This window comes from Scardinius erythrophthalmus, assembly GCF_964197995.2.
Source record: "Scardinius erythrophthalmus genome assembly, chromosome: 19".
In the NCBI taxonomy this organism is placed as follows: Eukaryota; Metazoa; Chordata; class Actinopteri; order Cypriniformes; family Leuciscidae; genus Scardinius; species Scardinius erythrophthalmus.
Window position 1 is genome coordinate 6,001,048 of NC_138239.1, and position 21,282 is coordinate 6,022,329.

Sequence of the window (21,282 nt, forward strand, 5' to 3'; positions counted from 1 at the left end):
AAAGAACATACATTGATAAAATATATCTGGTTTTATAAATGTTTTTCTTCTTCTTCTTCAAAATGTAGGGTTTGAACAAACCATGAATGTAATTTAGGAAAACCTAATACATTTGGCTGTAGCATATTTGAGTTTTATTTTGTTTGTTTTTTAGTTGTTCAAAAGTATATTTTTTCTATATAAATCTATATATCTAAAAATCAAATCGATCATAATAATCCAAAATTATTACGTTTTAAAAGATACAATAAATAACATTATAATTTGATTTGTGGCATCAATGTTTTAAACACTTTAACTGTTTTTTCACATACAATGAAAGTCAGTAGGGTCCAAAACAACCCTGAACCCCAATGAATTTCAATGTATAGACAAATCAAATGTCTTTTTTGTGTGTTCCACAGATTAAAAAAGAAAGAAAGAAAGTCATATAGTTTTGGTAAATGATGACAAAAAATGTTTTGGGGGGGAGAACTATCCCTTAGTATGAGTGATAGTAATAATTAATGACTAGATAACACTTTCCTAACCTTTACTGGATATTTGAAGAGCTTGACATATCCAAGGTCATCCCCGGTCGCTAACAACTTCTTGTCATTGCTAAGACACGCGGACGTTACTTCAGTAACTTCACTGACCACAGGCCAAATTCCCTCACAGGAACTTCCCAACACACACGTCCATGTGCTCCAGTCGATCTTGTCCACCTGAGGAAGGAAGAAGGCAGCATGGAGTCTTCTGGTTCATCTCAAAATGGCCAGATAAAAGTTACAAGTTAGACCTTTTCATGAAAAAAACTGGCTAATTATATTGCTGAGTCTTCCCCTAATCAGAACAATATTTTTTAATCAATATTTAGAGTTTATGCTTTAAAGCTGAAGAATAACTTTGAGCAACACTTTTAATGAAAATGAATTGGCAGCATTCATTCCGATATTAAAATCCAACTCAATCGAACAGGGATTCTGGCCAAAATGCCTCCTGCAGAAGCTAAAGGCAGGTGATCAGAAACTTTGAAGGGCTTCCAGCTCTTACTAAATCTTAAGTTGTTAAGGTAAGTGTTCACTGTCTGTCCCAACGTACCATGGCCTTAAGCACGGCCTAATTCCCTGCCTCCAAATTTAGAGTCAAGATAATAAAAAGTGGGCCATGTTCTTGCCCTTAAGAGTGCCCTTCCCCTCTCAGGGTGACACACGGTGAGATGTTCAGGATCCATACCTCTGTGGCAGGAATGGTTTGCTTCTTCCCACGAGGGGCCTCAAAAAATAGCTGTTCCTTCACTGATGTGTTGACCTGCAAAAGCTTCCCTAATACAAGATAACAGAAGAGAGACACTGCAATGAAACAAAGTTAAGCTCAAAAATGAATTCTCAAAAATATGAATTCTACCATAATACTGTATGGGCAACCTGCAGTTTGTGATTATATGTAGAGTGACTATATTAATCAACAAGGGCTGGACAATGAAGCTGAAACACTGGCCAATATAGTGTTGGAGGTTTCACAGCTATATTCAATAAATTCTCTGTCTCCATTTACATCTAGAGGATTGGTGCGGCCTCTCATTACTCTTTCACGGCGGAAAGCCCTCTGATTGTGTAGCCTATACACCAGACGCGCCATTGTCTCAACGTTTTTTCTTTATCTTTATTTTCACCATGGAAACAAGTCAAGACTTCTCACTTTACACCTACCTTTGACTAGGTGTAAGATTTAGTCTTCACCGCAGAATTAAATGCAGACCTGGACTCTCAGGAGCTCCACAGAGTCAATATTCCAATGGTGCCAACAGTGCAAATCTTGGGCTGTGGACAATGTGAAACATGTATTGTTCTCTGATGAGGACTCACTGTCTTTCCCACATCTGTGGGAGTTACGGTGTGGAGAAGCCACAAAGAGGCTTAACACCCGGACTGTTGCGTGCCTGGAGTGAAGCGTGGCGGTGGATCAGTGATGGTTTGGCCTGCATTATCATGGCATTCCCTTCTGTGCTTGATGGCCGTGTCACTGCCAAGGACTACCGAACAACTCTGGAGGACCATGTTCACCTAACGGTTCAAACATTGTACCCTACGTGGGTGCCGTGTATCAGCATGATAATGTACCAATACACACAGCAAGACTTGTGACAGAATGGTTTGGGGAACATGAAATTGAACATCTCACATGACCTGCACAGTTACCAGATCTAAATACTTTTGAGACACTTCAGTTTTTTTTTTTGGAGGAGCAGGTCAGAAAACGTTTTCCAGCATCACATAGTGACCTCGACACTGTTCTGGAAGAGGAATGGCTCAAAATTGCTCTGGCCACAGGGCTTGTATTTGACATTACTAAGACGAATTGGTGCTGTTTGGGCGCAAAAGGAGGCCCTACAGCATACTAATACATTATTGTGGTCTAAAGCCAGGTGTTTCAGTTTCATTGTCCAACCCATGCATGTGCTTGTTTATGCGAACTTCATATAAAGCCTTATTAGTTTGGAAGCAGTTATCAGTATCATGTGGCTGCACTGTTGGTTGACTTCAGCTGTGGCATTATTTCCACTACAGTGAACAACTGTGCCCTTAATTAGATTTTACTAAAGTCAGTGTACTTTACCAAGGGGACAACAGTGTCAGTGAAGAGCTTGAGATGAAATAAGACACATGTGTGAAGAAATCAAAGAAAAATCAAGCTAAATATCCTATGTAAACAGAATATTTTGCCGTGTGTCATATATATTGTTGGACACTGCTAGTGCTAGATACATTTAACAAATTGGTTAATTATTCATTTTCTATTCATTAGAAATATTTAAATGTGGAGTTAAAAAGTGTAGTTAAGACTGTAGTTAAATCCACATTTATTTTATTTTATTTTAAGCCAATGACTTATAATGTATATTTTATTTTATTTTTTACATGTCAAATACCTTTTTGCTTTGTTGCGATACAGCTCCAAAGGGCTTGGTGTGGTTCAAGGCCACTTATAGAGCACTTTAGTGCCATCTAGATGGTTATTGAATTTATTGCTGGTAAAAAATTAGATGTCCTATTACATTTAGACAATGAATTATCTTAATTAACATTCTTGGGGACAAATAATTTGACCATAAATTGCAGCAGTGCACAATGCATCATATCATGAACAAGATGATGGAAAATCAATGCATGAATCAAATTTTCTTGAAATATCCCAATTTTCTAATCTTGCCTACTCTCAAATCTACCAGAACACAGATCACAAAGAACTCCAATGTCTTTATTTCCACTAGTCGCCACATTGCATAACGACATAAAGTTAAACTCGCCTCAGCTTTTATTGCCTCTCTGTTTCTATCGCTCATTGCCTGAAATCCCCAACTCTTAGTGAAGATGAATGACTTCTGGTCACGATTTGTTGCTGCAAAACTCTGTCAGTGTGAATGTCCCTTGACTCATTTTCTCTTTGAAATATTGCCTTCGTATCTCTCTCACCTCTCTTGTCCCAGTCCAGATGGGTGATGTAGTTCATGGATCCTTTGCACACACCAACCCTCTTGCTGTTCATCACGTTGTAAATATCCACAAAGCTGTCACCTGATGCCACAGCCAAATACTTGCCTGTTACTGTAATACAAAATAAAATCTGATTTTCAATTTTGAACTCTTACCATGACCCAGATATCATATTCTCATTAATTGAATGTAAATATGCGTTAATTACATTAGTGTATGTGAAGGTACAGAAATAGTTCATACTATCGTACTGAATAGATCAGATGAAATAATTCAAATGTTATATTCTTGGTCTCAGGTTTTTCACTGTATCAATCTTTGGTTGCACTTTATTTTAATGAGTCTTTGTTACACTGTAATTATACATTTAAGTACCGTATATACCCGACTATAAGACGACCCTGAATATAAGACGACCCCCCCATTTTCCAGACTTATTTTTGGGACAAAAAGAGATTTTTGTGGAAAAAATCTGGTTTTCAACAGAAAATAATTTTATTTGAAAATTGCAGTGATAATTCATTCTCTCTCTTCCAGCGCGCGCACGCACCTTTCTCTATCTCTCTCTCTTGCGCTCTCTCGCTCTCGCTCTCTCTCTCTCTCTCTCTCTCTCTCTCTCTCTCTCTCTCTCTCTCTCTCTCTCTCTCTCTCTCTCTCTCTCTCTCTCTCTCTCTCTCTCTCTCTCTCTCTCTCTCTCTCTCTCTCTCTCTCTCTCTCTCTCTCTCTCTCTCTCTCTCTCTCTCTCTCTCTGCGTCTCGCGGCAGAGAGGAGCAGCGTTTTAATTCAGTTAAACACAGAATGTTGCTTCTCTAATTTTACATGCAAGTATAGCCGAAATCATTTGTCTTAATGGGTCATGTTTCAGTCACTATTTCATATTTATTCAGTTGTTCGTTCTCCCTTTCCCCCCGTGATTTTGTCTATATCGCGAATATAAGACGACCCCACATTTTTCAGCCTATTTTTAGGACAAAAACCTCGTCTTAAATTCGGGTATATACGGTACTAAGTCATATATAGCAATTACATGTACTTACTATAGGGTTAGGATTAGGGTTTGGTTTGGTTTGCATGTAATTATGCATAATTTATAGTTAGTAACTACATGTAACATATGTGACAATGACACTGTAAAATAAAGTGTTACCCAATCTTGTGTACTGAAATGAGTGTGTTAACTAACCAGGAGAGAAGCGTATTTCTGATATGATGTCTTTGCGGTGATGAAATGACACCAGGTCTTCTAGAGTGTCTGCGTTGACAATGAGAAAGCATCCATCGTTGAGGCCCACAGCCAGAGCTTTCCCGTCTGGAGAGAAGCAGCAACATCGCCCGCCTGCAAGAAGTTATAACCGTCAAATGCCATGTCACATCAAGAGCTTTTGTCGTAAAAAATCTATCATGACAGCTGAAAAGACTGCTTCTCTTTATGAACAAATGTCAAAAAATGCCCATGAAGTAAGTTAAAAGGTTAGTTCAACTATCACCAATCACCATTTATTCACTGAAATTGAAAAGAAAAAATTTAGCTAAAAGTTCATGTCAATCTCTTCCATACAATGAAAGCATTAGGTTACAAGTTCACTTAATGTTTGTCTTAAAAAGCAATTTAATAATAAATCAATAACATTGTTAAATGTAATCATCAGAAAAATATTAAAATGTATCCTTTTTCATACTGTACATTAGAATGTTGTGACGCCTGAATTCATGTGTAGCAATTAAATTGATTGATTTTAGTTGATGTTTTATTTTTTATTTATTTTGACAAAATATTATAGAATTTTAATATCAACCATAATATAAAAATATTATTTCAGCCATAACATTAAATTAAAGTGATAGACAGAATTAACATTTTTAGGTTAATCTCTTGAACCGATTAAACAATCTTCTAATCATTGTGAAGTAAGTTATCATTCTTAATTAAAAGTAAATATGCAAAGACCCAGTGTACTCTAAGGATAACCATCATAATATAATTTAATTAGGGTTGATGAAGAGTTGATAGCTCACCTTAAGGATTTGGCCTATCAAGCTTTATTTGATTAAATCGCTGGTCTATACAGTATTCCATGGATGAGCGTCAATGGTTCCTTTTTGTAACCATTCCCTTTAGAGATTCTGGGCTAATATGATCTTGGGCTAATTTGCAAGCTGAGTGTTCTTTACTTAAGTTACATTTTTCAATGCAAACTGAGTTTCTGAACCATAACGAGGTCAAACAAGTGTAGGCCAAGCTTGGAATACAAATTACAAGACAAGTTCATAGATAACAGGCTATTTATAATCAGACAGAGCGGCTGATTTACGGTTTCTGTTTGTAGACTGTAATGCATTTGTGCTTTGAATGTATGTCATTGAACAACAAGCTTTTCTATAGTTGGTCATGCTGTAATTTCTCCTTGTTACATCATACTACTTACCCTTGGCATGGTTTATTTTGCTGTAAGGGTTTTTAGACATTATATTACGGATGTACAAAGCAACATATTTTCAAAATAGACCAGTCTGGGGACTGTCTAAATGATAGTCGACTAGTTGGTTTTAAAGGGAAAGGTCAAGACTATATGACTTTGTATTGACTTTCTTTCTTCTGTGGAATATTTTGAAAAATGTTGGTAAGCAGTTTTGGTTACCATTGACTTCTATTGTATGTGGGAAAAACCCACTGAGACATTTCTCAAAATATATTATTTCATGTTCCACAGAAGAAATACAGTCATACAGGTTTGAAATGACATTGAAGGTGAGTAAATTATGACAGTTTCATTTTTGGGTGAACTATCCTTTCAATGAAATCTTGTACAATTAAGCTGGCGATCCATTTGAAAATCTAATTTGAAGTCTGACAGTAATTGTCTTGAAATTGGTTGTTTACTGCTATGAATTGATGTAAAAGCAGTGACTGAGGCACAACCCATTCCAACACCAATTATTATAAACTATACTTGCAAATAATATCATATTAATCAAATAAAATGCCATTCAAGTGTGCTTTAAAAAGTACACTTTCATGACAGTTTCATAACACAAAAATCTGTAATTTGTAATGTGCAAGAAGTGCACATGTAACATGCTTGATTATAATTTGAACTGTGTTATTTGATATTACATTTAAAGTTAATATTATTTAAATGTACTAAACTGCAACTTCATCATTACAAATGTAATGTAATTACTAATATATTTAAATACATGACATTCAAATTTCAATAGAATTGACATTTATATTTTAGTTAACATAAATTCTTGCCAGTACATTCAGCAGAACACTTTAACCATATTTCAAAGATAATAGAAGTAATTATGAAATTAAATATAGAGCTAAACTAAGTCCAACATGCAAGTCTAAAATTGCATATTACCTAACATGTACTTGTCCTACATAAGTGAGTCAAAAAAGCACTATAAAGCTCTGCTAATTGTAATACATTTAAATCATAATATCATAATAAATTAGTAAAATGCAAAAAAACATCCATTAAGTTCCTGAAAAAAAAAATACATTCAGTTCACATTTAAGTATGTTATTTCAGTAAATTATGCAGAACTAATACTAAACCTAACTCTAAATTTATAGTAAGTACAAGCGGTAATTAATATTAACTCATATTACTCACCTAAGAACGTTTGTCAACCCTGTAGTATAAATGCTATTAATATTGTTAACTCATATTACTCATGCTTTATCACACCGCAACAAGGACACATTAAAATGAAGTCCTCTGAACACATGAAACAGTGGAAGTTTGTAATGTAGTGTAACGAGAAAGCACCTGCTTACCTTTCTTGAGTTTGCGTACAGCGAGCATGCAGTGGCTGGGGGAAAGGTCCCATATGCGCAGGGTCTTATCATCGCTGACAGTGGCACAGAGGGGCAGATGAGGGTGAGTGGCAAGACCCCAGACCTCGCCCTCCATGTGACCCTAAATACATCCCACCACACACACACACACACACACACACACACACACTATTTAATATACACTAACAAACCAACATAACTGTCATTTACTATTTAAAATTTTTAGTGAAATATGCTTTTTTATTTTAAGTTGACACTGAAAAGTGTGTGAATTAGAGTGAATGGAAATAACCAGTTTATATTTGACTTTGAGTTATATTGTATAATTAAAATACGGTATGCTGCTCAGCTATAATGCTAGTTTGATTCTGTGCTAAGATATTGCTCAATGAACAAAGCAACATGCTTCAGAGTATTACTACATGCGGTTATCCACAGACTAACCATAAGCCTCACTCTTCTGCACAATGGTAACGATCAAAACTTCAACATAATAGAAACTTTTTCACACGTCAATCATAACTGAACATTAAACATTAACAGATGTTTACCTTTACTCAAACACACAAAATAACACTTCATTTCAATATTTTTTCTCTCCATTTCCAGCCATGTGCAAAGCATGCTGGGAACTAACAATGGTGTCTCTAATTAAAACCGCATAATTGAACAAATTCTCTTAAAATAAATAGGTAGCCTTTTTTTTCCTTAATTTTATCAGCTTAATCGGTTCCTTAATTCAAGTCAGAAAACGGTGTATGTTTCCTGAAAAAAATTGGAAAATCTATCTCTTGGTTTTATTAGAGAAATGTTATGAAATATTTTCTATACAACACTGAATCACAATTTTCTTAGTAAAATATACAACATATTTTTAATTATCACCTTATTTTTTTTACAGTGTTCTTTTCAGCACAAACACACCTCCGTCCATTCTTTGAAAATTTTACTCATTATACACTATAAAAGTTAGCAAATTCCATCACACTTTTACTGCCAGAGAAATTCTCTTTAAAAGAGATGTTCATCTACATTTTTCAAGTGAGCATGGCAGTAGTAATTCATCAAATGATGGAGAAGATCATTATAACTGGGCATATATCCAGATACAGTGTTAAAGAGCTGATTCAGGAGTCTGGAACACAGTGATGGAGTGATGCTGTACAGTCCCAGTATGGCAGTATGTTCACTCAGACTGCAGGCAATTCAGATCTTTTCAAGCAGACTGTCTGTACTTTTAATTGCAAGTGATCAAATAACATTTGTGTGTCCAGACAACCAATCTATCTGCATGGGCTGCTTTGGTAATGGCGTACTGTAGGAGTTCCCACGTATGTTACAAAGCTTTCAAAACGGATTCAGGAAAAATTGAGGTATCATCTCACTCTCCAAATAAGTGTCCTGTTGAGTTGAGGTGCAGAACTTCTCCATCGCACAGGAAAACGCTCAAATCTTTGGACAGACCATTTGAACATTTATGAATAGTTCTGGCATTTCCGTCAACAGTTTTGACATTATTGTTGTGTGTCGACAGTTTGAAATCCGATTTAAGTATTTCCAGACTGAGACGCATCTGTAAAAATGTGACTGGAATCGCACAAAAATGTGTCTATGATGCAAAACAAAAAATGTACATTCAAATAAATAATGCTGTCAGTGGGGGAGGAACGGATCAGGCAACACGGTTCGCCACGCATATGATTCGAGGATTAACTGCTAAATTTAACCATCATAGAGTGAAAGTTTATAATTTGGATGTGATTCGTCTTGCCAATTTACACATTCAAACAATTTTAAACGCAGAAGAAAAGGGGAAAATCGTGACTCACACACAAGAAGCGCGCGCAGAGAGAGAGAGAGAGAGAGAGAGAGAGGGAGAGAGAGAGACGCGCGTTTCAGACAGCGCTCGAACAATAAATTAATTCCTCTTTCACGTTTTCTTGCCCTTGAACGGACACATAAACTCAAAATTATGTCTAAATGCCCGTCTCGGCAAGTATTCTCTCGTTTATGTCATACGTGAACAGTTATACAGTGAAAAAATTGTTATTTTACATTTATGCTTAATTATTCATTTCTGTACCTGAATACTACTGTTAGACTTTGTAACTTTGTCATTTAGTATTATCTCTGCTTGTAATTTGTGTATTTGTTCTTATTTTATTACAGATTGTTAACTTGTTTTAAATAATGTGTGAACTTTATCAGTTAGGCTAGTAGTTTTTGATGTAGTAGCTATTGAAGAACGTCAAGTGAGCTTTAAGTAATAAATGAAAAGCAAAGTTACCCATATATTATATATATATATATATATATATATATATATATATATATAAATATTTTGTATTTTTTTGCTGATCCGAAAAAGGATCCGATCCGAGGCTCAAAAAACGTAAATGATCCGAACCGTGAATTTTGTGATCCGTTCCACCACTAGCTGTCAGTGTGCACAATTTCCCCACAGTGTATTCTGCTATAAACTGGACGTGATGCACCCATGGGATTCATAAAAGGTTTTGCCAAAAAGCATTTCAGTGAGCAATAAATAAGAATTCAATTAAGCTCAAATGTTTTCTAGCAGTGAGTAGGACCTAGAAAAAGCTCTGACTAAGGCATATTTACTTGCTAAATGCAACATGCATTTTTTTTCTACACCCTTACTATCGCTTGACGAATTAAAAAGCTGACATAATGCAATGAAGGGTATGTACCAACTGATATGTAACATTTAGTAGGTAAACAATGACTTCAATAACAAGCACCAACCTTTAACTAATGATTGCACCCGACTCTAAAACACAAGTCACACGAGACAAACAAATACACATTTAATCAGTGTCCAAAAACCAGCAGTTCCTTGCCATGCTGAAAACTAAACCACGGCTGTCTGAGGACAGAAATATTGGAAATCTACTCTTTTTGCCTGGTCTGCAGTCACTGCTGTTTACCATTTATTACAACAACAGCCCCGGGAACATTTCATTTGTCTCTGAAATGAAACTGGAGCAAAACATTACAAAGTGGTTGAGTGGTGAGGGCAGGTGCAGGGACAGACACTTGACTGACTCATTCATTCTCAGGCTCATTTACAGGTGCTGCTGTGAGAAAACAAGAATGGTGGCAAGATTTTTAAAGGGGCTAAATTGTTAAACATCATTTCAATATGTATTTAGGTACGTAAAAGTTTCAAAAGAAATTTCATTAAATATATTTATATGTTTATATACTGTATATATTTTTATTTCATTTATCATAAATGTGTGTCAGTACATTTGGCAGTACAGCCATATTTTTAAGACAATAAAAATTATGAAATTACATATAAAGATGTATTTAAGTTCTACTTAAGTAGGATTCTAAAGCACTCTAAAGTTCAGTTAATTGCAACAATGCAATTTAAATATAGCTATAATACATTTTAATTTAATTGAAATTAACATCCATTCAGATCATAGTTTATTCTTTTAAACAAGTATATTATTTCCATAATAAGTATGATATACTTCATTTTCACAGGGGTGAGCATCAAACTTCAGTATCTAATTCATCCTTCACCATTTTTGATACAGCCATGAATGATGTCTCAAATCAAGCGGGTTGTTGAAGAGAGGTGGGCTATTACTTTTTTAAGTAATAATATGCACTATTTGCCCCTAGCCAACAATAAAACAAGCACAAATACATTCTGAGTAATATTTACAAAAACTAGAACAACTCAGTTTGTATGTGTGTGTGTGTGTGCAGGGCCGGCGCTCCGCACACGCACATCACGCACTGCGCGTAGGGCACCAAGTGCTTGGGGGGGCACCAAAAAATCTGGGTCGTGAAAAAAAAGAAGCGTTTTTTTTTTTTTTTTTTTTTTTGGTGATTTTCGTTTTTTTGCAGAATCTGTTAGTTTTACAAGCCTCTGTATGTTTGAGATAGCAGTATTGGTATATTTAAAAGCGTACATTTTGATTTTGAAATCGGCTTGTTTTTCGGAGATTCTAGCACGCAGTAGGGGCGTGTCATTGTCGGTGTGTATTTCCCCTATGGTATTTCCACTGAATAAGCCGGCGTGGCTACTTATTATGCAGCGCTCTGGCCGGCGCTCTATCTGATTTCAAAGTTCAATGATGATGGACGCAAATAACATTACGATGTCCAGCAATCGATTTAAATAGTAGGTTACATGGGGTTTAATTTGTCGTTTAATGAGATGTAGCCTAATACATGTTGTCAGTCCCAATATATAGATCCGCCAACTAAATTAACGTGTATTTCAATGGTCCAGTGTCAGAGGGTGTGGGTTCAAATCCGCCCTTGTATAGGTTTTTTTTTTCTCGTAAAGTTTTTTTTCTCTCATCAAAACGATTAGGCTATGTTCATCAGTGGTTGTATATCAAGCAGGGACAAGCAAACGTTTGCAGTATGTTTTGTGATTTCAACAGAATGAATAGAGAGTATTCGCAAGTTGTTTTCACTCGACGCGCGCTTCAATCCGTTGCGTTGCGATTGAAGCGCGCGTCGAGTGAAAACAGTGCGGTGTGTGCGCGAGCCACGCGAGAAAACTTTGTACCCGTAGTGCCACTGATCGCGGCGGCAACGAGCACTTGATTTAAAAAAACACATTTCAGCGCTAGTATCTTATTTAAAAAATGAACGAAATGAATGCTCTGCCAGTTAACTGGAGATTTATTTATTTGTAGAATTGGTCCATTCGTGTCGCGAGGGGGAGGGAGGGGGGGGGGGGGGTGCCACCAAGCATTTGTGCCTAGGGCACCCAAATGGCTACCACCGGCCCTGTGTGTGTGTGCGACTGTGCATGTATTTCAAGTGTCAAAACTGGCAAGGTCTTGTACCAATCTTATGAATGCTCAATTTAAATAAAAGAAAAAATGAAAAGAAAATGAATTTCGGATCAAAATGACCCGAGGAGAGGATGAAGGTAAACTAATTTCTGTATTTGAGTAGGTTCACATCCAGGGATGCATGTGAGTTTATGTAACATGACAGGCCGCTCGAGGGTAAGACTTGTAAAGCTCGGTTTAATGAATCAACAAGGCCAACCGAACAGAAATTCTTCATTCAACCCTCATTTCTTACTGTATTATTTATTTATTAATTTATTTTCAGAATGGTCATGTTTCGTGGCTTGTCAAGCTAATCTGACAGCTGAATTTGTGCCTTACCTGAACCAGAAGAGTGATGGGCCCGTTTTTGTCCACTTCCAGAATCTCTCCGTTCTTTGTTCCTACAAGAATATGCCCATGACCCAAAGATATGGCACGAATGGAGGGGTTGTCCTCTAAAAGCAAACCTGCAGAAAGGGACATGCTATAAATAAACATGCATCCGTGACCTTGGCTTTCTATTTATTAAACACACTGAGTGTTCTTAGAGGATACATGGAGGTATTTGACCTGATTAGCTTTAACAGCCAAGTTATTCACACCGTTAAAGCTATACACTGCAAGTATTTTAGTATTTTTGTTTTGTTGTCCAGTACGGACATCTAAACATTTTTAAAGGCAAAACAGTGTAGAATAAATAAATAAATATTATTTACAACAAAGTTGTTTATAATAGTAATAATACTAACAATACAAATAAACATATTATTATTATTGTTATAAACAACTTAATAAATATTATTTATTTTATTTATAAATGCTTCGCATTAGGGGGTTGTTTACATTTTGACTACATTTAACGACATTATATTTATTTATTTTTATTATATATTTATTTAGTCATTCATTCAAAGTTTTTTTTTATTAATTTTATATTTGCAAAGTTATCTTTTCTTGTTTAATGCATAAACCTGATTTATGCAAGAAAAATAAACTTTATTATAGATGCACTCTCGAAAAATACCTATTTTCTGAACACAAAAGAAGATATTTTGAGGAATATGGGTAACCAATCAGTTTATATGACACATTGACATCCATGGTAGGAAAAAAAAATACTATGGAAGTCAATGGGCTCCATCAACTGTCTGGTTACCGACATTCTTCATAATATTTTCTTTTGTGTTCAGCAGAAGAAAGAAATTCATATAGGTTTGGAACAAATGATGACAGAATTTTCATTTTTGGGTGAACTGTCCTTTTAAGTCCTATTATCTCACAGTATTCTGTTCCTTAAGTAAGTGTAATTTGTAAAAGTAAATTTTCACTCAAGAAATGCAAGTGACGTCCTCACCTTTGGATCCTGGGGCCAGCACCGATCGTTTTATGGCATATGTCTTGAGGCATCTTTCAAACGTGTCGTCCCACAAAGCCACTATTCCATCTTTTCCACCAGTCACGAAACCCTTAGCAACAATATATTCGCATTTCATTTCTAATCGCATTTAAAGAGAAAGTGACTCCTGTTTACTGTTTGAAGCAAAATCTGATACCTTCTCCAGGGCGTGCATGCTGAAAACAGGCCCATCATGAGCTTTGACGGTTTTCACCAAGAACATATCTCTCCAGATGCAGATGTCTCCAGCGCAAGTTCCCGAGAACACCATTTCTTCAGACCAGCCATACACCGCGCACATCATGGTCTCGGTTTTTCCCATGCTGCCCTTCTTCCCAATCAGTCCGCCACCTGAGAACATCAATGGTTTGTGAGATGACCTCAGATCTACAGTGTACAGTGAGTCACATATTTCACAAAAAGTTTATAGTCTTACCTGCTTTATGCCAAAACTTCATGTGTTTCACTCCAGCGGTGATCAGTTTGTCTGGCACGTACGGGTTGATTTTAATGACAAATATTTTGTCCTTACTTCCCCTTTAAATCAAAAAGAGAGACATTTAATTTGTTATGCTGAAACCTAAAAAGGATGAATCGAACAGCCCCTACTGATTTTGATGGGTTTAAAGGTTCACAGCGGGTACTGTAGGGCTGTAATTGACCTGTCTGAGTGCCAGGGGACAGTGGCTGTCTGTGGTTTAGCATTAGGGCCCGATGTGGAGCGGGCAGAGCACTGAGCAGTGACTGCACTGTCAGGCCCTATTTACTTCCACCCGCACAAGCATCCTCTCGACCAGAGAAAGCCCCGGGGAAGAGTCGCTGAACTCAAGAGCATACAGACAGGGGAATACAAACGCTTCAGACTGTAAGAGGAGGTATAATAATCCCTGAGAGGATGTACATTACACTGTTTTACCATGGTAAAGAGCTGTAGTTGCTTGTAACGGTAACATAGGTGCATCTATACTTGATTTTCTTGAGAAGTATTAAGTCGTTGCCACCACAGTGCTAGGACGTTGTGACTACTTGCCAGGGATTTCCTGTTTAATATTTAGAGGGAAATCTCAAATTGAGCAATAGTAATAATGATTACTTGATAATGATTACATCAAGCCTCAAGTCGAACACACCTAAAGTCTTCCAAGCCTCAGCAGCAAATACATTGTTTGAGGGCAGATCAAAGTAGACGTCGATGGCCGGCAGCCAATGAGGTTCATAATCTGACATTATGTAAATGTGTTACAAACCTACATAGGTTTGTGCAGGAAGAAATATTGGAATTACTGACAACTCATTTTAGGCAGTTCAGAACCAGCTCTTTCTTTAGTGAGACAATGACGAAATGTATCATGCACTTTGATATTTTAAACTTTGCAGATCTTTTACATTCACAAACAGCTATATAACACACTACATGAAAGGTAATATCCCCCCCCCCCCAAAAAAAAAAACAGCATAATAAAGGGCACTTTAACAATACTAATTTACAGAGACTGATAAGAAATCATGAGATAATATCATTGTCGTATTATAATTTAAGAAATTTTTCATTTGAAAGAATATCCTTATCAGACTTCACACAACTTTAATTAACAACTAACACTACATTCTGACAGGATGAAACAAACCAGTCGTATCATGAAAATCACTCCTCAGGGAGAGAAAAGGCGATTTCTCCTGAGGTAATGATCATGCTGAGATAAAGACTGCATGATAAACAGGATAATGTCATGAAGAAGTGCTGCGATGCTAATCTGCTGAAATGGACTGATACCAATATATATATTTTAGAGGATGTAAATATACATTTTGCATGACAAAATAATAAAGTTTATCTGGGAAAAATTTATGTTGTCTGGGGCTATATGCCCCTGGTAGGGTCTCCCAAGGCAAACAGGTCCTAGGCGACGGGTCAGACTAAGAGCGGTTCAAAACCCCCTATGATGCCCAAAAAAAGGAGGACCGTGACGTCGCCCGGTATGGCGCAGCTGGGGCCCCACCCTGGAGCCAGGCCCGGGGTTGGGGCTCGTATGCGAGCGCCTGGTGGTCGGGCCTCCCCCCATGGGGTCCGGCCGGGCTCAGCCCGAAGGAGTGACGTGGGGCCACCCTCCCGTGGACCCACCACCTGCAGGAGGGACCGTAAGGGGCCGGTGCTAAGTGGATCGGGCGGCAGTCGAAGGCGGGAGCCTAGACAACCCGATCCCTGGACGTGGAATCTAGCTCTAGGGACATGGAATGTCACCTCTCTGGCGGGGAAGGAGCCTGAGCTTGTGCATGAGGTTCAGAGATTCCGACTAGAGATAGTTGGGATCACCTCCACGCACGGCTTGGGCTCTGGAACCACACTCCTCGAGAGAGGATGGACTCTTCACCACTCTGGAGTTGCCCATGGTGAGAGGCGGCGGGCTGGTGTGGGTTTGCTTATAGCTCCCCAGCTCAGCCGCCATGTGTTGGAGTTCACCCCGGTGAACGAGAGGGTCGCTTCCCTACGCCTTCGGGTCGGGGATAGGTCTCTCACTGTCGTTTGTGCTTACGGGCCGAACGGCAGTGCAGAGTACCCGGCCTTCTTGGAGTCTCTGGGAGGGGTGCTGGAAAGTGCTCCGACTGGGGACTCCATCGTTTTACTGGGGGACTTCAACGCCCACGTGGGCAGCGACAGTGACACCTGGAGGGGCGTGATTGGGAGGAACGGCCCCCCTGATCTGAACCCGAGTGGTGTTCTGTTATTGGACTTCTGTGCTAGTTACAGCTTGTCCATAACGAACACCATGTTCAAGCATAAGGGTGTCCATCAGTGCACATGGCACCAGGACACCCTAGGCCGGAGGTCGATGATCGACTTTGTGGTCGTTTCATCCGACCTCCGGCCGTATGTCTTGGACACTCGGGCGAAGAGAGGGGCGGAGCTGTCAACTGATCACCACCTGGTGGTGAGTTGGATCCGATGGCGGGGGAGGAAGCTGGATACAGACTCGGCAGACCCAAACGTACTGTGAGGGTCTGTTGGGAACGTTTGGCCGAATCTCCTGTCAGAGAGATCTTCAACTCCCACCTCCGGCAGAGCTTCGACCAGATCCCGAGGGAGTCTGGAGATATTGAGTCCGAGTGGACCATGTTCTCCACCTCCATTGTCAACGCGGCCACTCGGAGCTGTGGCCGTAAGGTCTCCGGTGCCTGTCGAGGCGGCAATCCCCGAACCCGGTGGTGGACACCGGAAGTAAGGGATGCCGTCAAGCTGAAGAAGGAGTCCTATCGGGCCTGGCTGGCTTGTGGGACTCCTGAGGCAGCTGATGGGTACCGACGGGCCAAGCGGACTGCAGCCCGGGTGGTTGTGGAGGCAAAAACTCGGGCCTGGGAGGAGTTCGGTGAGGCCATGGAGAAGGACTATCGGTCGGCCTCGAAGAGATTCTGGCAAACCGTCCGGCGCCTCAGGAGGGTGAAGCAGTGCCCTACCAACGCTGTTTACAGTGGAGGTGGGCAGCTGTTGACCTCGACTGGGGATATCACCGGACGGTGGAAGGAATACTTCGAGGATCTCCTCAATCCCGCCGTCACGTCTTCCATTGAGGAAGCAGAGGCTGAGGGCTCGGAGGCGGACTCATCCATCACCCAAGCTGAAGTCACCGAGGTAGTCAAGAAACTCCTCGGTGGCAAGGCACCGGGGGTGGATGAGATCCGCCCTGAGTACCTCAAGTCTCTGGATGTTGTGGGGCTGTCTTGGCTGACACGCCTCTGCAACATCGCGTGGCGGTTGGGGACAGTACCTTTGGACTGGCAGACCGGGGTGGTGGTCCCTCTTTTCAAGAAGGGGGATCGGAGGGTGTGCTCAAACTATAGGGGGATCACACTTCTCAGCCTCCCTGGGAAAGTCTATGCCAGGGTACTGGAGAGGAGAATCCGGCCGATAGTAGAACCTCGGATTCAGGAGGAACAGTGTGGTTTTCGTCCCGGTCGTGGAACACTGGACCAGCTCTATACCCTCTACAGGGTGCTGGAGGGCTCATGGGAGTTTGCCCAACCAATCTACATGTGCTTTGTGGATTTGGAGAAGGCATTCGACTGTGTCCCTCGCGGCGGCCTGTGGAGGGTGCTCCGGGAGTATGGGGTCCGGGGCCCTTTGCTAAGGGCTATCCGGTCCCTGTACGACCGGAGCAGGAGCTTGGTTCGTATTGCCAGCAGTAAGTCAGACTTGTTCCCGGTGCGTGTTGGACTCCGGCAGGGCTGCCCTTTGTCGCCGGTTCTGTTCATAATTTTTATGGACAGAATTTCTAGGCACAGCCAGGGGCCGGAGGGGGTCGGGTTTGGGGACCACACGATTTCATCTCTGCTCTTTGCGGATGATGTTGTCGTGTTGGCCTCATCAGACCAGGACCTCCAGCATGCACTGGGACGGTTTGCAGCCGAGTGTGAAGCGGCTGGGATGAAAATCAGCACCTCCAAGTCCGAGGCCATGGTTCTCAGTCGGAAAAGGGTGGCTTGCTCGCTTCAGGTTGGTGGAGAGCTCCTGCCTCATGTGGAGGAGTTCAAGTATCTTGGGGTCTTGTTCACGAGTGAGGGAAGGATGGAACGGGAGATTGACAGGCGGATCGGTGCAGCTTCTGCAGTAATGCGGTCCCTGTACCGGTCTGTCGTGGTAAAGAAGGAGCTGAGCCGCAAGGCGAAGCTCTCGATTTACCAGTCAATCTACGTTCCTACTCTCACCTATGGTCATGAGCTGTGGGTCATGACCGAAAGGACAAGATCCCGGATACAAGCGGCCGAAATGAGCTTTCTCCGCAGGGTGGCTGGGCGATCCCTTAGAGATAGGGTGAGAAGCTCGGTCACTCGGGAGGAGCTCAGATTAGAGCCGCTGCTCCTCCACATCGAGAGGGGTCAGTTGAGGTGGCTCGGGCATCTTTTCCGGATGCCTCCTGGACGCCTTCCCGGGAAGGTGTTCCGGGCATGTCCCACCGGGAGGAGACCCCGGGGAAGACCTAGGACACGCTGGAGAGACTATGTCTCCCGGCTGGCCTGGGAACGCCTCGGTGTCCCCCCGGAAGAGCTGGAGGAAGTGTCTAGGGAGAGGGAAGTCTGGGCATCCCTGCTTAGACTGCTGCCCCCGCGACCCGGCCCCGGATAAGCGGTAGAAGATGGATGGATGGATGGATGGGAAAAATTTATTTCAAAGAATGTGGCTGCTTGGTGAAGGAAACACAACATTTCTCTTTAATCCCCAAGAAATAGTTTGATGAGTGCAATTTCCTTTTTATGTGTTCCTATTGAAACAGGAGGTTGGAAATGGAAGATATCAAATTACTGTCTATTTTTTTTAAATAGTCAAGGGGTTTAGTTTACAACATAGCCTGAAAGTAGGTAAACCGGTAGTATTGGGGGAGGGACATAATTTTAGACACCATTTTATTGGACAACATTTTCTATACGCCCCTGTATACAAGATAATTCATCAATATTTTTGTCCATTTTTCTGTAAGATAAATACAGTGAATTTCTCAGCTTTTAAGTGTATTTGTCAGCTTTTAGGAGTACATTATAACTTGCCCCAAGCTAGCAAACATGCACAACAAGCCAGAAAACTTGCATGCCTAATTCACTCACCGGATGGTGGAGAGCTTCTCTCCTTTCCTCCATTCCCAAAGGACGATGGTATGATTGTCATCCAGACCCACTGAAGCCAGCCTCTTCCCATCCGCTGCAGAGACAGACATCATACCGCTCTGAAATCACTCAACATCAGGCAAAATAACAGCATCTAAATCAAGTAATGTCATTATGACTTTATACCATCTCCACCCTGCTAACAATGAAACAAGACATCAAGTAATACGATGTGACAGCTAACAAAGACATTGCTCCAGTGGAAATATCAGTTTGATGGGATCTAATAAGAATAATCATTTATGTTTAGGCCTGTGACATTGACAGATACTTGGAGGCTTTGCTATTTTTACTTTGTCAATAGAAGCTCTTCTATACACCTGACTCACTGATTTTAATCAAGAAATATGTATAGTTTAATATAAATTGTAGATTTGTTCACAGAGAGTGTTTCAGCAATTTCAGAAATACCATTAGTTTGTCATAAAAACAAATACATGTGATCAGTTGTATTACATGTCAATCACATGCAATTTCCTGCATAAAATGATGGTTCTAGGCTAGAATGAGCTTCCAAATGGACAAGATTATGTGGCACAGTCAAAAGTCTGTATGTGCAAGAATACAGTAGAGCATGGTGCTTGCATCGCCCGCCAAGTCCATGGGTTCGATTCCCAGGGAATGCAAGAACTTATAGAAATGTATATACCTTAAATGCAATGCAATCAATTTGCGTTTGATATAAAAACATACGCCAAATGCATAAATGTAAATACATTGTTTTTACCTAGGACAAAGTTGTTTTATAACAATTATATTTTACTTAACTTTAAAGCTCTTACAGAGTGCTTCCTTTGTAGCCTATTTATGACTGAACTGTTTGATTGTCTATTTCCTATCGTAAAAATTTCATATACTTGTATAACTATTATTGGTAATTAAATATTATTGTTCAATAAACAATTTTTCATATACCTGGTATTGAAAAATGGGTTAGGTGTAAGGTTAGGATTGTGAAAAGACAACGCCTTCCCCCAGACAACCTCCACCAGTTATCCAGTTTGGATTAGGAAGGACGCAGAAATGCACTGGCCGGCGCATGTTTTTGTTGAGGCAGATCCACCCGCACCGCTGATTGTATCTTTTTCTTCAAAAATCCAATCTTATTGTTCCCTAAGTTTTCAACAGTTACAATCGGTTAATTTTCCAACGTTAACATCAGACCATTTTTCCATTATTCCAAGACCCGGGACAGCCCAATCTTATATAAATTAAGCCCATCGCCTATGACGGGTGGGTTTAGGTATGTTGAAAGAATCTGGTCCTAATCCCCTGTGAGGGTTAGGTTCTAGTGCTTGTACCGATGCAGGGATAGCCCAATTGCATCCTAATTACGTCTCCCTCCTATGAGGGTTAGGTTTAGGTATGTTAAAAGAATCTGGTCCTAGTCCCCTGTGAGGGTTAGGTTTTAGTGCTTGTGCCAATGCAGGGATAGCCCAATTGCATGTCCCTCTTATAAGGTTTAGGTTTAGGTATGTTAAAAGAATCTGGTCCTAGTCCCATGTGAGGGTTAGGTTTTAGTGTTTGTGTCGATGCAGGGATAGCCGAATTGCATCCTAATTACTTCTACCCCCTGTGAGGGTTAGGTTAAGGTATGTTTAAGGCTAATAGTATAATAGCATTTCAACTTGAGCCCAATCCCCTATGACTAGGGTTAGGAAAAGGATTAAAAACCAGAACAACACCAACGTATTTATAAAACAATCTGTCTAACCCTATTCATCCAAAGAACACATCTTCAGTGGTGTACCTCAGGATCATAGGGTGTTTCGGGTCTTTAAACACCAGACACCTTGAATTAATATCATCATTATTTATCTCCAAGCAAAAACCCTCCACCTCTCCCCAACAACCTCAACCAACTAATTATCTACCCACTAATGCTAGTCATCGATAGAAAATTGGGTTCCAGTTACGGCTATTCAACCTCAGGCCACCTTTTCTGCGTGCTGCCAAAGTGAAGTCAGAGAGGTTGGATACCTACCTCCCTTCCCAAGTGACCCCTTCGTTAACACAGCAACGTATCCAAGGTCACCCAAAAAGGTCCTGTGTTACAGGGCTCATATTGGCGGGTACCTTAGTACCATGCTTCTACCAATTATCACTCCTAAA

General features: G+C 40.2%; 1 protein-coding gene across 1 annotated transcript in view; it reads right to left on the reverse strand.

Annotated features, from left to right (window-relative positions):
• eml5 (EMAP like 5) overlaps positions 1–21,282 on the reverse strand; it is a 113,767-nt gene that overhangs the window by 27,545 nt on the left and 64,940 nt on the right. Inside the window, exons 16-25 of the mRNA XM_081347470.1 lie at positions 19,111–19,204; positions 13,952–14,052; positions 13,673–13,866; positions 13,474–13,585; positions 12,459–12,586; positions 7,267–7,408; positions 4,663–4,815; positions 3,459–3,590; positions 1,219–1,307; positions 531–707 (exon numbers count right to left, since the gene is read on the reverse strand). Of these exons, the coding sequence (XP_081203596.1) occupies positions 531–707; positions 1,219–1,307; positions 3,459–3,590; positions 4,663–4,815; positions 7,267–7,408; positions 12,459–12,586; positions 13,474–13,585; positions 13,673–13,866; positions 13,952–14,052; positions 19,111–19,204 (1,322 nt within the window). The remainder of the gene's footprint in view (positions 1–530; positions 708–1,218; positions 1,308–3,458; positions 3,591–4,662; positions 4,816–7,266; positions 7,409–12,458; positions 12,587–13,473; positions 13,586–13,672; positions 13,867–13,951; positions 14,053–19,110; positions 19,205–21,282) is intronic.